This window comes from Diachasma alloeum, unplaced genomic scaffold, assembly GCF_001412515.2.
Source record: "Diachasma alloeum isolate Michigan unplaced genomic scaffold, Dall2.0 Dall_scaffold_00534, whole genome shotgun sequence".
NCBI lineage: Eukaryota > Metazoa > Arthropoda > Insecta > Hymenoptera > Braconidae > Diachasma > Diachasma alloeum.
This window is the reverse complement of record NW_021680666.1, coordinates 242,448-259,370: the sequence shown is the minus strand read 5'-3', so window position 1 is coordinate 259,370 and position 16,923 is coordinate 242,448. Positions and strand designations below refer to the sequence as shown.

Below are 16,923 nucleotides of genomic sequence, written 5' to 3'. Positions count from 1 at the left end.
GTATAAAACTTCAACTGCGTGAAACACACAGTAGTATGAAACTTCAACTGCGTGAAATACACAGCAGTATGAAAATTCGGCTGCGTGAAACACACAAACTTCACGCATGCGTGGAGTGTATAGAGTGTACGGGAGTGATTCACGCAATGGTGCGAATAGTCACGGCCTTTTAAAATTCTGAAAAAATTACAAAGTTTACTTTTGGATGCAGGTTGATGAAATAATTAAAAATTGCAATTTTTGAAACTTACGGGCATTTTCTATAAATTACTTATAAACAATCAAATTTTCACCATAAAAATCATTTGTTTGGAATCATGGTAAATTTATTCATATTCAGAACTTTTCTAAAAATTGATTTCATGCCTAAAAAAGATGGGGTTTCTGAAAGTTTAAACAATTTCAATTATTATATTATTGGCTAAAAGCTATTATTATCTCCAAATTTTCGTCCTTAAGGATATCCAAACTGTAAAAAATCCTTCGATATTCTTGAAGAACTATTTAGAGGATCGTGAAGGGTGACAAAATCTGAGGAAACGATTTTCAAAACAACTATTTGTTCATAATAGTTGGAGAGATATAAAAATACAATCGAAAAATTTTATCTTTAAATTTTTTATCTGAAAATTACAGTTCAAAATTTGATGGAATTGCAAGTGGCAAGTGAATCATTCGAAAAATCAGAAAAAATTCTAATGTTTGAAAAATTAAACTCGACGTCGGTTGAAATACTTAATCTCCTCTATTTCTCGAACATGAAACAGTGTTTTACCTGCCCCATCGCGAACAAACGACTCAGAGGTCCTTGAGGTTGTTACTCCCTCAATTAACCGAGATTACCAGTTGCGCATTTGCCTTGAGACGACTAGGTAATTCCGAATCCCTTAATTTTCATTCCCCAAACAATCCCCTAAACATCAATGTTTAACATTATAATTGGATTGATCATTGTTCCACTGAATATTCATAGAATAATCGGCTGTATAACCACACCTCAGTGTCTTAATTCACTCCTTGAGCATGTACAACGTGCATTTTACGTAACTATCACCCATTCCGATTGTACCTCCAGCCATCACGAAGAGACTCATGGGGAAATGTATGTCAGATCGATCATGAGATTTTTCAAGGAGATGACTTTTACGTTCACATAGCCTCGTCTGTCCTTTTTCAGCCATTGACATCCGGAAAAATTGTTTGATTGCGGAAATAATTTTCTTCTTCTTTGAAATTGAAAAACAACATTCTCCAGAAATCAGTCTGTAATTTTTCAAGCATTGAGAAATATTCTTGGACATGAAATCAATTTATTCTTCACTCAGTGAATCCTAAGATATTCATAATTAAAGACGATCTATTTTTCAGTGAAAAAACATTCTTCCGAAGACCTTGAATTCAATTTTAGGGTAAAAAGTCAATGGAATTTCAAGTTTCTCTGAAAACTCAAGTAAAGTCCCATTTTTTTAGCGGCAGAAAGATGGAAATTCCATAATTTACATGAATTTTCCAGTGGAAATAGATACTCACTGTTGAATTCCCTTGAATTTTCAGGGGATTTCTTTAAAATTCTTGGAATTTCCGGAGTTTTTGCAGGAACTTCCTGAAAATTCAGACGAATCCGCAATTCAAGGAGAGATGTCTCTGAATTTTTCATTAATTTTTCCGAATAATTAAACTGAAATTTGCAGTTCTCACGGATTTTTCCATGAAATTATAAAATTTCAAAAAATTCTCTGAAATTTCAGTGGAAAATTTTTAACAGTGCATTCTGCTATTTTTCAAGCATTGAGGAATGTTCTTGGACTTGAACTAAATTCACTCTTCACTTCCAAAATTATAGTTCTCCACCTAATTTGACATAACACAGGAGATTTATCTTTTAATTGATTGCGAAAGCCCCAGAAAAGGTTACTTGATAAATACATTTTAGATTTCCGTTATGATAAAGTAAATCACTGCTATGAAATTGAATAAAAGAATTACGACAGCATTTATCGTCAGAATTATCTCAACACGATCGAAATACCATTGACAAGGGCCACCGGCCGTCGACCTGATTCCAACAGAAATCCCCCCTCCCCTGTAAAATTACCTCATCCAATGGGAGCAAATAGTATTAATAATTCCGGGGGGATTGAATAAAAATTGTAATGAAACACGAGGAAATATCTCACGCAGCTGCATAGGTATTCGTTACACAAGACGCACAATTAGGGAGTAGTGTACCACCCATAATACACCATTACCGAAGTACTGAAGTCTCTCTGTTTTCAATTCGACTTCTGGCACTTTCTAAATTCACGTATGAATTAGTCAGCGTTAGTTGGAAGATGGAGAAATAAAGAGCGAGTCATAGCGTGTTAACGGATCGTTGAGCATTCCACGTCATAATCCCAGACATCTCTATAGCGATTTTTGTTGGAACGACTGTTTATTAACAAGAAAAGAACCTTCAAAATTGCAAAAAAAAACACGAAAAACTTCATTTTTTCAAAGAAAAATCTTTAATCCCTCATATTTTCTGAATGAATGACGCGATTTGGATGAGTCAGTGCTCATTTTAAAGGCCTCAAACAATCCCTAGAAAATGAAAAAAAAAATTATGATTTTCACTCAGCCAATCCCGAGATATTAATCATTGAAGACGACATATTTTTTATCATTTTTACAGTAGAAAAAGTAATTCAAAATGAGACGATCTATTCTGCCCCCGCAATTCAGCATGCAATGCTGTATAGAGAATAATTCACAGTCTGTGACGCAGTTGCATAATTATCTCGAATAGTCTCCTTTTACAAATCAATTGTTTCACTACATAAACGTCATCAACCATCGAATACCGATAATTGCAATTCGAATGGGTAACCCGAGAGTACCGCATTGTCTCACACCCGTGTCGTCTTCACATCAATCATGGCTCGTTATTCTCAACTTTCTAACTCATAATTTCCCTCATTACACACGATAAAAAGTTTCCCAACGAGTTTCGATATTTGCGCATTGCATGGACATTCTCGGTGAAAATTACTTAATTGTCGAGGAATTTTTGAGGGTTTTTTATTCGTTTATTTTTCTTTCTTTCAGTCGTTACTTCATTCTACGAATTTGCAAGCGATGAACAGGTTTTTTATTTTTAACTGGTAATGAAATACGAAAATGTCACAAAATAACGCGCATATTTTTGACAAATTGAATCGTTTTGATAATTGCGGATTTATCTCGAGAAGGAGTGGTTTTAGAAGAAAATGTCTGGCGACATTTTTTGTAGAGAATTCAATTTCCAAGAAAAAATCTTTTCTGATATTTTTGTCTAAAACCAATCCCGATGAAGATAATCCAACATTTACAACAATGCAGAAAACCACTTCGTTACGAAAAATTCAGTTCAGGAAATTTTTCGGGATTTAAAGGTCAAACAATCATATGAGCAAGCTTTTCCAGCTTCGCACGTGTCTCGAAAATACTAGATTTGCCTAAATGGAATATTTCGCCGATGAATCCTCCACTAGTTTCAGCGTCATGACAATTTGTTGACCAAAGAGAAATGAAATCCACCCGAAGTATCCAATACTCCACGTTCAAACATTGTGGTCATTGCTCCGTTTAATTATACAACGTCGAACGGCTGGAGAGCGGCGCAAGGCCACAAGTTGTATGTCATCGACCGGCGAAAATTCACGGGTTTATTCACCTAGAGCAATGAATCAGTCAAGACATCTCCAAACAAATGGTGAGATCCATTGATAATTCACCTAAAAATTTATGTTAATTCCCACTCGAGCATCCGTTACACATCGCAACATGATGAATTTATAATACTGTAAAAAATAATTAAACTAATCAATTAGTGGTTATCACGAAAGGGCCTCACGCTGACAGTCCGGGAATCATCATGATACATTGATGTACAACCTTGATGCTGGCATATGTTTCCCAGCACTTTGGAGGTACCGTTAGGGGTATAATAGGGAACGATGGCGTATATTGCACACATATCGTATATACAACACCGTAGTATCCCGCCCAAGTGCCTATTGCATACATTCCTGGATCTAATGGATGGTGAGAGAGATACGTTTCGATAATGCGTCAAATACCTGGGTGAATTGAATACTGGCTAATCGATAAAGTTAACGAGTGGGGGGTTTATTCGTCCCGTGGTTATTATTCTTTCATTAGAAGTTGAAACATTTTTTTATGATTAATAATGGATTGTCGTTTTAATTGAATTAATTTTATTTGAATCAAATGAACTGTTAATTTTATTCTAATGAGGATTTGTTTGGAATTAATTAATTATTCATTTCGTGGGATTTAAAATTTTTATTGGAATGGATACGATAATTGAAAAAAAGAAACATTTTTTTATGATTAAAAATAAATTACCGTTCTAATTAAATTAATTTTATTTGAATCAAATGAAACGTTAATTTTATTCTAACGGAGAATTCATTCGAAATTAATGAAATATTTATTCCTTCTAATTAAAACATTTTCATGGACATGAGTGGAAAAATTTATAACAAAGAGTTTTATTTCTTTCTTCAATTGTTCATAATTCTCGATGAATTTGGAGAAAGTTGATCGCATTTGCATCCTCACTTTCTTTTAATTTCCATCCAGATGAATATGCATTGAATATGAAGATTAAATCAGAACGATTAATTTAATAATTAACAAATGTGGAAGAATTCATAAAAAACAAGGGGATTATCACTTTCGAATAAAACTCTTTCACTTTCGAAATTTTTTACTTGCGTGGGTGGAACCATTGGCCACTGTTTCTCCCATTTCTCATGGAAATCAGACAACTTTAACGACTTTTCGGAGTAATCTATGACGCGATCGAGTTGTTGTGCAAAGTACAGGTAATCATTGGCGGTTGAAGTACGAAAATCGATTCTCAGAAAAAATGGGTCATTTTCAATATTCAATATTTCGACATCCGTAGAGTGAATTCTCCCAATTTTTTCTCATTTTCAAGATATTTTTTTGGACTTTAAAATGAGATGTGACTCATCCAAATCGCATCGTCTGGTTGGGAATTCTCGACGATTTAATGAAATCATTGTTTTCGGAATTAATTGTTAAAAAGGAAAAAAGTTGAAATTATTATCTCTTTCACTCATATTCAACCACATCCAACTGCAACATTGACCGACTCGACTATTTTTATCGTCTAACCAACTCATAAAACCGAGCCAGCGAAGAAAAAAAACGTATAATTAAAATTATTTTCCTCACACACTTTAAATGCTAATTCCACAAAAAACTTGACTTGTCGCGATTTAAACCGGTTCTTGCGTCGCATGTGAGGTTATTACTCCCCACAAAAAACCAATTTCTATTTATATATTTGTATCGTCACCTGGTCGCCCTCTCATCGAAGTAAAAAAAATAAATAAAATACGTGGGAATATCATCCCCCCGACGGAAATATTAAATTTCTGGGCCCCAATGACTAGGGCGCGCGCTGCTAGGCGGACGATAATTACAAACTTCCGAGGGTATGCTGCCGTATCCCGATGCCTTGTGCCCTAAATTCAAATTCCAACGTGATTCGATTTAATTCTAGCGATAGATGTGAGGTTTTTTCGGGTCTCACTCGATGACCCGAAACGCATACACCGGAAATGAGTTCTATATTTTTGAATCGTTTAATTTAACGGCTGATTAACGAGACCATTTCCATCTTTTTTGTATTGAATATTTTGAGTAGATAATTTCTTCGGAATGGATGATGCGATTTGAGTGAGGTACATCTCATTCTAAAGATATTTGAACAATCTTGAAAATGAAAAAAAAATGATCATTTTCACTCAGCCACTCCGGAGACATCATTAATTAAAGACGACTTATTTTGGAATTGATAAAATAGAAACTGAAGAATTCATAAAAATCAAAACATTTGCAATCTTGAATATCTTCTGAAGAAATTGCACAATTTGGATGATTCACATCTCATTTTAAAGATATAGAAAAAACCTAAAGAATGAAAAAAAGTTGATGATTTTCACTCAGCCACTCCCGAGATATCGTCGATGAAAGGCGACCCATTACGACCGAAATAAAAAAAAATTCTTTGTTTGCTATTGTCACGCTCCGTTATTAGTTTCATTAATTTTTTTTCCCTGTATTGGAAAGCACTCGGCTTCCGTCACTATCTTCCACGTGACTTCCGCTTGTCCCGACATATATCTCCATATATTCAACCATGACGCCTGCATACGAACGACTCGACTTAGGTATAACTATGAAACAAACGGATGGAAACGTGAGGCATGAATGTTAAGAATGGTACATCGCGCGGGGTTTTTATTCACCTCCGTATTTCGCTTGTTTATATATCTGTTTTATCATTCCACCACTTCTGTCCATTGCAATTCACGGTATCTAATCCTCACAGATCACGAGCACTATCGACCTGTGCTAAATGGATTGTAAATGCGAAAAAAAATCATTTTCACAAAATTACTCTCGACTTTTTGATGCCCAAGACATTTCGTAAACCTCGTTATCCCCGTCAAGTTCTTCGTTTCCATTCCTTCCCTCGCATTCTCGTTGCATTCCCTGGATTCGATCCAAGATCCTGAGACAAAGAAAACCCGATGGAAAAACCGAACTCGTGTCGGAAGACGTTCAGAGGGGGTAGGGGGCCACATCACGCATCAATCGCTCCTTTGTCTGCATTCGCCTCCAATTCTAAATTTTCCCATATTGTGGCATTGGAATTCACTGATACCAAATCCAGTCACGGACACGTGTACCCACTTACACGTGTGTCTAAACGTATCCGGTTTTAAATGATTTCAATATTCGCCTGAAATCACCACGTGAAAACAATTCCAATTGCGAAATTATATTTTTCTGTGAAATTTCGAAATTTCATTCTTTTTTAGATTTTAAAAGAGAGAATTTTATTTCGATTTAACATTCATGAACGGGGGAATAAATTCAAAATAAATTTGTTGATAAATGGATTCAACATTAAATTAATTTATTAATATTTAATCGAAAATTCGGAATTTGAATTGCAAAATTTAATTTTCTGTGAAAATTAGGATTTTTATTCTCTTTTATTGTAGGTTTCAATGGAGATAATTATATATCGATTGAAAAATCATGAACATGCGAATAAATGCAGACAATTCTATTAATAAATCGATTTGAAATTAATTAGATTAATATAGTATTAACTCATTCATGAATTTTTAATTTCGATTTTATATCAGTGTTTAAGAGATTGCTGTGAAAATTATATTCCATTAATGATATTCCCATTACCATATCAATGGTAAACAACTAAGTTAACGAAATTAATGTTTGAGCATCTGTTAATGGTTAATTTAATATAAAAAAAGATTTTCATCACTTTATTTTTAAATATTGACAACTGCGTCAATCTTCATCATTTAATCAATCACTCATATTAATCACAGAGCCATTGAGCCATAAGGAATTTTAAATATGAAAAAAATCCACTCTAATAGGGCCAAAAAAGAGATTAATCATTTCCCGGGAAAATGATTTTGACTGGAAATAAATGCTGATATGACGTGACCTTGAAGCGGAATATCAATCAGTGGGTGGAACAATGCTGTCCTTACCACGGTCCAGATGGTAAAACCGCTAGAATTGTCTTGTCGTATGCTTCTGCGTATTGAAATCCAATACCGTTACCGCATATACGCCGAGTGCAGTCGAGGTGAAGGTGATTGGAGGCCTTTTGTCGATAGCATCCCGGTTTGAATAGTTCCAGAGACTCATCGTTGACAACAATTTACGCTTGAATGGGTGAATCAAACGACGCGATTGATTTACCGTGTTCCATCTGATTTTCCCTTTCTAAGGATTTCTCAATGTATTGACGCTTTCTTCTTCATTTGATGGGGAATTGATTGGTATTTATGGTACGTGTTGGACTATCTTTCACCGGTGAGGGTTTATTGCGATAGTTGAAGCCAATTTGTGGACTCTAATCTAGCATTAGACGTTAATTTGTTTTTTATTAAAAATAAATGAATGTTTACGGAAATACTTGCAATCTTCAATATCTTCTGAACGAATGATGGGATTTGGACGAGGCAGTGCTCATTTTGGACATGTTTCAAAAACCTTGAAAATGAAAAAAAAATGATGATTTTCACTCAGCCACTCCGGACATATCATTAATTGAAGACGGCCTATTTTGGAATTGATAAAATAGAGAGTGAAAAGTTGATGAAAATCAAAATATTTGCGTTCTTGAATATGCTCTGAAGGAATTACACAATTTGGCTGACTCACTTCTCATTAAAGATATTGAAAAAACCTAAAGAATGAAAACAAAGTTGGCGATTTCCACTCAGCCAATCTCGAGATATTGATGATTGAAGACCACTCATTTTACCGCAATAGTTGAATTAATCGATTTGAATTTTGTTTTTAACGTTAATGTCGTTCCAAGATCGCTTCAATCAATTTACCGATGAATTTCAAACGGCTTTTATGTCAAACCAGTACATCCGGTAACGTAGGACGAGGGAAAACTGGACCCAGTCGTCCCATTTCTCTTTTTTATATTCCATTACATGGAACGTCTCCACGACGAGTTTAGGTATATAGTGGGTTTATCCCCTCAGGCTGCGTGCCACTCGGCTTCTCTATAAATGGTTGGCATGTCGGCCAAGGGACAGGATTTCTTTCTATCCACCTGAGTTAACCCCATTTATTTTCATCTTATCAGAGCTACACAATTCACTTTGTTTTTTGCTGAAAACTCTTTCGATAAAAAAAACGAAATCCCGCGCAAAACGGGGGGATTTATCACTGATGAGATGAGAAAGCCCATTCTCCTGAAGAAGAAATGGTCTTGAATGTCAAATACAATTTTCTACGCATTCATACTCTCCCAAAATGTCAGGCTTGAATGTCAATTTGAAAATTCATTGATCCAACTTTCCAAGTTTTTTTTATCACTTGTAAAATCTTAATAAAAACTATGGGATAACTTTCATCATCCAAAAACTGTTCCCATTAAATCGTCACTATTTCCCAATCCCCAAAAGTCCAAATAAAGGCCTCAGATCCGCATCGGTGGTTCACATCATTGCACCTGAAGGCAAAGAACAACTGGGTCAGTGATAGTATAGCCGGAGTCCGTGCAGCATTGCCACGACAAATCGCTCTGGGTTCCGACTGTGTGTCTAGTCTGATCCAGCGATGCGACTGGCACGTGCCCACAAATAGGCACTGGGGCTTCTGCAATCCACGAAAATTCCGCTGCAGTCAGTTGGATACAACCTGACGGAAAATATCCGATCGGAGGATTTCACATTTTCGATGGACCGATGAACCGTGAACAAACCGATCGAGGCTTTATTGTCAGCCAATTATCATCATGAAGTCAATGCCAGTAATTTGTGATTGGCCTTTGAGAATCTGAATTTTGCGGATAAATTCCCAAAATTATTTTTCATCAATTTTTTATTACGATATGAAGCTGAAACAGCGGAATTTGAGAGTGGGCGTTGTTGTAAATGGTGAATTATCGTAGTAGGGGTTGGTTTTAGTCAAAAATATCAGAAAAGGTTTTTTGTTGAAAATTTAATTCTCTTCAAAAAAGGTGTATAGACATTTTTTTCTAAAACCACTCTTTCTCGAGATAAATTCACAATAAGTTATTTTATTTCTCATTTTTAGGTGAAATGTATGTAATATCAATTTGAGAAAATACGAAAAATCGCCGGAAGTTGGATTTGAACACACGCCCCTTGGGTTTCCACTCTGAGCCTTCACACATGGCTATCCACTGGGTGATAAATTCAAAAATATCAAAGACATTCAATTGTTGAAAATATTTTTCCGTTATTTTGTGGCACGTCCTTATCTCATCATCGGGTAAAAATATGATTGTTTGATTCTCAAACCCTTAAATCTCCATATCATAAAAAAAATTACTAGCCAACAACCGAATAAAAAAAATATTTTCCTCCGCGAAATTTCTTCAACATGCGCCACAAAATCCATTCAACGATCTAATGCGCCGATAATGAGAAAACTTGTGCAAGAAAACATTTCGCCAATCCATTCCCACCAAACCCATAAATTCCCCCATTCCAAATCACAAAAAAGCGTGAAAAGAAAAAGAAAATAGCAGTGATATCGATACGCAGTCAATTCGATACGGAAATAAATCACCGGTTTTATCCAGCGCGTGGAAACTCGAGCTCTCGCACAGTCAGTGAACCTCGGGGCAATTTCTGTTCCGGAAGTGTAGCCCAGGTAACGAGGCGCATGTACTTGAATTTCACGCGGATTCAATTGATGATCTAATGCCAGTAAGACGAGGTATTGAAGTATTTATCGAGTGAGCAATTTGCAACTAGTGAATTCGTTGATGTCTCTGCATCTGTCTCGGAATGCTTCTTCAAATTGATAATGATTGGTGGGAATATGTAGTGTCACGTGACACATTCCACTTGAGAGTCATTGAATTCAGTTGAGGGTAACACCGCTGATATTCATTGATTTAATACATCTTGATGATTTAATCGATCAATTTCAATCGTCAATAACTAGCGAACGGCTGAGTGAAGCTCCCCAATTTTTCATTTCAAAGGTATTTTCCCGGAGTTTAAAATGAGATTTACCTCATCCAAATCGGACCATTTGATCAGGAGATATAGGTGATTTAAGAGAGTCAACTTTTTTACCTCAAGAAGAGACAAGTAAAATGTACCATTTCAATGAGCGATGATTTGAGAACGGCTGAGTGAAATTCCAAAAATTTTTCTTCATCTTCAAGATATTTTTTTAACCTTTAAAATGAGCTCTGACTCGTTGAAGTCCCGTCATTGTGTCGAGAGATATTGATGATTTAAGGGGGTCCATTTCACCGCACTACGTCAAAAGTAATTGAAAAATGATTTCAAATGGTTGAATAGGTATTTAAATTCTCAAGATGAGCCATCCATGTTTTGTAACAATCCCCTATCTCTTCCTAACGAGCTCCTGTTCTTACCTAACATCGACACGTACACGTCGGCGTCGACAACACCCACGTGTCAGTTCATTACACGGAGACTCGGCTCGTAGGTGGATTTTCACATAAACATGTAGATGTGTATCCGTAGGTACAGTCTCTTGTGTAGCAGCTGCACCTACTATTATAGGTATTAGAAAGGCTCTGGACATGAGAGATGCGCCTGGACACAAGGTAAACCGCATTGCCGTTGGGAATAATCGGTATGAAACAGCCCACTTGTTCGGTTAACTCAATGGAAAATTTATAATAATTTTATTGAGTTGAGTTCATTACTCTGTCTACTGAATACACCCTTCAAGTATTCAATTTCTTGTGTTATCTCGTAATTCATGATTGATTAAATGGAAATTCCATAGGAAAACCAATAGAATTTGATTTTTCTATTGAATTTCCTCGACATGAATTTTCTCATTTTTTTACTCAATTTTTCTAATAAAAAAAAATTCTTTGAGCTCATGAATTTCTACAGGAAAAATTTCGTTACGCTATATAAAAAATGAAATTCTGTTTTTTTTTGTAGAAGATTTTCTATTAAATTATTTTCGCTGGGTTTTTCAGTGAAGTATTGGGAAACCAATAGAATTTAATTTTTCTATTGAATTTCCTCGACATGAATTTTCTCATTTTTTTTACAGAATTTTTCAAATAAAAAAATAATTTGAGCTCATGAATTTCTACAGACAAAATTTCGATAAGTTATATAGAAAAAGGAAATTCTATGTTTTTTCTGTAGAATATTTTCCATTAAACGTTGGAAGACAAAATCTCAGAGAAAATTCAGTAGAATTTTCCAGAGAATTTGCTGGGTTTTGGAGTGAAATATTGTCGTAATTGTCATGAGTTCACTTGATGAATATCGTTCGTTTAACTAAATGAAAAATTTTTAGTAATTTCATTGAGTCGTATTACTCTGTTTGCTGAATACACCCTCCCAGTATTCAATTTCTCGTGTTATCTCGTTGATAGGAAAACTAATAGAATTTAATTTTTCTATTGAATTTCCTCGACATGAATTTTCTAAATTTCTTTCACCGAATTTGTTAAACCAAAAGAATTAGATAATTTTGAGCGCATGAATTTCTACCGAAAAAATTTCAGTAAGTTATATAGAACAAAAACAAAATTTCTTTCCTCTATAGAATAGTTTTCATTAAACATTTGAAAACAAAATCTAAGAGAACGTTCAGTAGAATTTTCCAGAGAATTCGCTGGGTTTTTGAGTGAAATATTGTCGTAATTGTCATGAGTTAACTTGATGAATATCGTATGTCCAATTGGCCCCTCTAAACTATCCCCGGCCTGAAACTTTGATGGTCATGACCTTTCGGCCTTAAACTTTTATTAGTTTCTTCAAAAAGTCACACCCCCCCGCTAGCTAGAAGCAATTTGTTCCACATTGTTTGCGTGGATCCTCAGTTTCCCTTGAGGATAACCCAACTCAAATGCCAAAGTTTCCCAATTCAGGCATCGTTGGCCATTTATGCCCCTGACATTTTTCGCTATTAGTTTAGACAGCTAGCGAAACTCACATTCTGTTTTATTTGGACTAATGGAATTGAACGATCTGATGAGTATTATTTTTATTCTGCCCTACATTGCGGAAAAAAAATGACCGAATGTCACAGAAAATATTCGGTGAAAATTCAAGAGTATATTTACCCTAATTTTCCTGATTTTTTATCAATTTTCACGGAGTAATTAAACTGAAATTTACCATTTCCATTGATTTTTCCATGAAATTTCAGTGAAACTACTGTGATAAAAATCCCTAAACTTTTATCGTCGCCAGAAGATAAGAAATTATCAACCTGTAATAATCTTTTAGACTCTAATGACACCACTTGCAGTCTCAGATCCCCTCAACATCTCAAAGACTAAAATATCAAAGTAAGATTAAAATATCGAAATCCATCAGGAATTCATTAATATTTTAAGTCTGCGAGTCATTAAATTATTTGCATGACTTTGTGTTACTCAATTGATTTACGAGTAAGAAAATTAGACGTAAGAAACGTGTTTGCAATGGAAGAAAATATCAAAAACAGGAAAACTGCTGGGGAAAAAAATGATGAACATTCTCACATTCTGTTTTATTTGAACTAATGGAATTGAACAATCTGATGAGTATTATTTTTATTCTACCTTACATTGCGCAAAAAAATTACCGAATGTCAGAAAAAAATTCTATGAAAATTCAAGAGTATATTTACCCAAATTTTCCTGATTTTTATCAATTTTCCTGGAGTAATTGAACTGAAATCTACAATTTCCATTGATTTTTCCATGAAATGTCAGTGAAACTACTGTGATAAAAATCCCTAAACTTTTATCGTCGCCAGAGGATAAGAAATTATCAACCTGTAATAATCTTTTAGACTCTTTAATGACACCACTTGCAGTCTCAGATCCCCTCACCACCTCAAAGGCTAAAATATCAAAGGATTTAAATTCACATCAGCAGCCCTCGGCGATACCAGACCCATCATAAAGTCGCCCTCGGCACTGGGTGGTTATAAAAAGCCCCCGATTATCAATCCATTGGTCTAAAGATAAATGCCCCAGTCGTCTCGAGTTATTTACATGTCACCCGGGAAAATAATTCGCATTTAAAACCCCATTTTTTTCATTTGCTAATTGCATTCCATACCTCACAACATGTTCCTCTTATTTCTGTTGCAGAAGCTACCGTCATTAGGCAGCAATAAACCGTCGCGAGATGGGACAGACAACAATGCTAATAATTCAACGTCGAATAATATTCACAATATGCCCCTGCACGATCCACTCAACACAAGTGTTCATACGGATGCTTACGGTAAGTTTTCAGAATGAATATTTCGTACTCGGGAGAATGGAACAAATTTCACTTATTCGATTATTCATGTGAATGCCGAAGTGGAGATGGAGGAATTTCCGATTGTGTGATATGTAGGACAGACCGCTTTGCTCCGGTAAATCCTGAAATATTCAAAAGTGAAGGTCTTTTTTTCACCGGGGAAAAGTTTTTTTTTTGGAAATCTTTCGAAAACTATTGGGGCGAGACGATTATCAAGTGGATATTTCAACCGGAAATTTTTCATGGAATTTCAATAACACTATTTTTAGTCTCAATTCAACGTGCGACGACGATATAAAAGTGAAAATGATGGGAAATGTCAGTTACGAATTCAGTTTTTTGGGAATATCTGGGAATCGGGAGGAGATGGCGATATTTTTGTTATGAACTTTTTTGCAAGTTTAATCCTCCTCGATAAAAAAGGTCCTTACAAAAATTTCGCTATCTGCCTTCGATTCCAAAATATTCCCAAAAAACTGAAGCAAAACAAAATCGACTGTTAAAAGGTAACAAAACAAAATGAGTTGTCTTTAAATGCGAATATCTCGAGATTGGCAGAGTCAATTTCTCCATTTTTTTTCATCTTCAAGGTCTTTTCATGATATTTTAAATAAGATGTGACTCCTCCAAATCGATTCATGTATTCAAAAGATATCGAGCATTTAATTCGATTAATTTCAGCCATCTCGGTTTACCACTTCACTTTACTTAACCATGAATTGTCCTTAATTCCTCCCAACATTTAGCACATTTAAACTCAAGTGTTTGTTTAACCACTGATGATGCAGGACGTAGATTGCCCATGACACCGCAAGAAGCTACCAAGTACTATGGATCACGGTTAACCGAGTACGAACGTACGGAGATTGAAAAATACTCGGAGATCTGGTACTTGGGACTGTCGGTGTGTAAAATACACGCTGAAGAGGGATCTGAGAACAGTGGTTACGACGATGACACCGGTAGCTACCACAAAATTCCCCACGATCACATTTCCTACAGGTAATTTAATTACCGTTTCTCTACAGTCGATACTAAATTCCATTGACGATCAACTAATTTCTCGATATTCACCGAAATAGATACGAGATACTTGAGGTAATTGGTAAGGGCAGCTTTGGTCAGGTAATTAGGGCACTGGACCACAAGACTGGACAGCACATTGCCATCAAGATTATCAGAAACAAGAAGAGATTTCATCATCAGGCACTCATTGAAGTCAGAATTCTAGATCATTTGAGGAAGAAGGATTTGGAAGTTGACTCACAACACAATGTTATACACATGCTCGAGTACTTCTACTTCAGAAATCATTTGTGTATTAGTTTTGAACTCATGAGGTACGTCATCCTCGTCAAAATAAAGAAAATATTTTTGACAATTGTGTACTTATCTCGAGAACGATTGATTTTAAAAGAAAATATCATTGGACCTTTTTTGTAGAGAATCAAATTTCTAGCAAAAAATCTTTTTTAATATTTTTGTCTAAAACCAATCCCTGTCAAGATAATTCGACATTTACAACAATGTAAAATCACAAAACGAAATATGATGAACGAATTCATTGTAATTAACTTGATATCTCTTTTGCCCCCGCCAGTTTCAACCTCTACGAACTGATAAAGAAGAACAACTACCAGGGCTTCAGCCTGAGTCTGATCCGTCGATTGGCGAATTCCCTGATAAACTGTCTCCGACTGTTGCACCGTGAGAAAATAATCCACTGTGACTTGAAGCCGGTAAGTCACGTTGAAATCCCCACATGAACTCTCGTCACTCCAGAAATAGACCCACAACAATTTCCAAACCAATTGAAACTGACAGGAGAATAAAGGAAAACGTAGAAACCCGTGTATTTCTAGTCTCTGCACGCACATTATTTTACCCCCCTCTACTCGATATTATTTATGCGCGTGTCCAATAGCCGAGACCAAAGGCCATCATCTGCGTGCAGCAATGCACCTGAACGCGTGTCCCATGCCTGCATAATTCCCCAGGAATTAAAAGAATATATTAATCACTTGCTGGAGAACATTCACTTGAAGCAGTGCTGGAAATTCCATTGATTTAATCATATTTGTCTTCTCGATTAGTTGAACAATGATTTTTCTACATTAAATAATACGATATTATCAGTCAAAATTTCATTAATATTTTATCATCAATTTCACATCCATGAACAGGGGAATAAATTCAGAATAAATTTATTGATAAATAGATTCAACATTAAATTGATAAATAAATAAATTAATCTTTAATCAAAGAACTAGAATTTGTACTGCAAAATTTAATTTTCAGTGAAATTTAGAATTTTTATTCTCTTATTTTAAATGTTAATGAAGAGGATTGCATATAGATTTAACATTCATGAATATGAGAAAAAACCAACCAATTGTGTTGATAAATCAATCGATTTGAAATTCATTCGATTAATAGAATATTAACTCTCATTCAAACAAAAAATTGAAATTCCCCAGGAATTCATTAATATTTCGTTTTGCCCATTAAATAACAAATCTGCGAGCCTTTAAATTACTTGCATGACTTTGTCTTACTCAATTGAATTACGAGTAAGAAATGTGTTTGCAATGAACAAAAAATATCAAAAACAGAGGAAAAATGCTGGGGGAAAAAAATGATGAAATTACTTATTGAAATTGCAGGAGAATATTCTCTTGAAGCAACGTGGTAGCAGTGCAATTAAAGTCATAGACTTTGGCTCCTCCTGCTACAGTCATCAGCGAGTCTACACATACATACAATCGAGATTTTACAGAAGTCCTGAAGTAATTCTTGGTTTGCCATATGGTACACCCATTGACATGTGGAGTCTCGGTTGTATATTGGCTGAATTATACACCGGATATCCACTGTTTCCTGGTGAAAATGAGATTGAACAACTTGCATGCATAATGGAGGTACTTGGACCACCACCAGAGTCACTCATCACCCTGGCAACACGACGCAGATTATTTTTCGGTAATTGTTGACACGTGTTTGTCGTTAGATTTGCGTGGGGAGTGAAGCAGTTGTTAACATTGTTTGCTGATTTATTGCA

The 16,923-nt window shown here is 35.3% G+C and overlaps 1 protein-coding gene across 1 annotated transcript in view; it reads left to right on the top strand.

Moving 5' to 3' along the window:
- LOC107042894 (probable serine/threonine-protein kinase dyrk2) overlaps nt 1-16,923 on the top strand; it is a 77,194-nt gene that overhangs the window by 55,480 nt on the left and 4,791 nt on the right. The window contains exons 4-8 of the mRNA XM_029126454.1: nt 13,709-13,844; nt 14,654-14,867; nt 14,948-15,205; nt 15,466-15,604; nt 16,529-16,844. Of these exons, the coding sequence (XP_028982287.1) occupies nt 13,709-13,844; nt 14,654-14,867; nt 14,948-15,205; nt 15,466-15,604; nt 16,529-16,844 (1,063 nt within the window). The remainder of the gene's footprint in view (nt 1-13,708; nt 13,845-14,653; nt 14,868-14,947; nt 15,206-15,465; nt 15,605-16,528; nt 16,845-16,923) is intronic.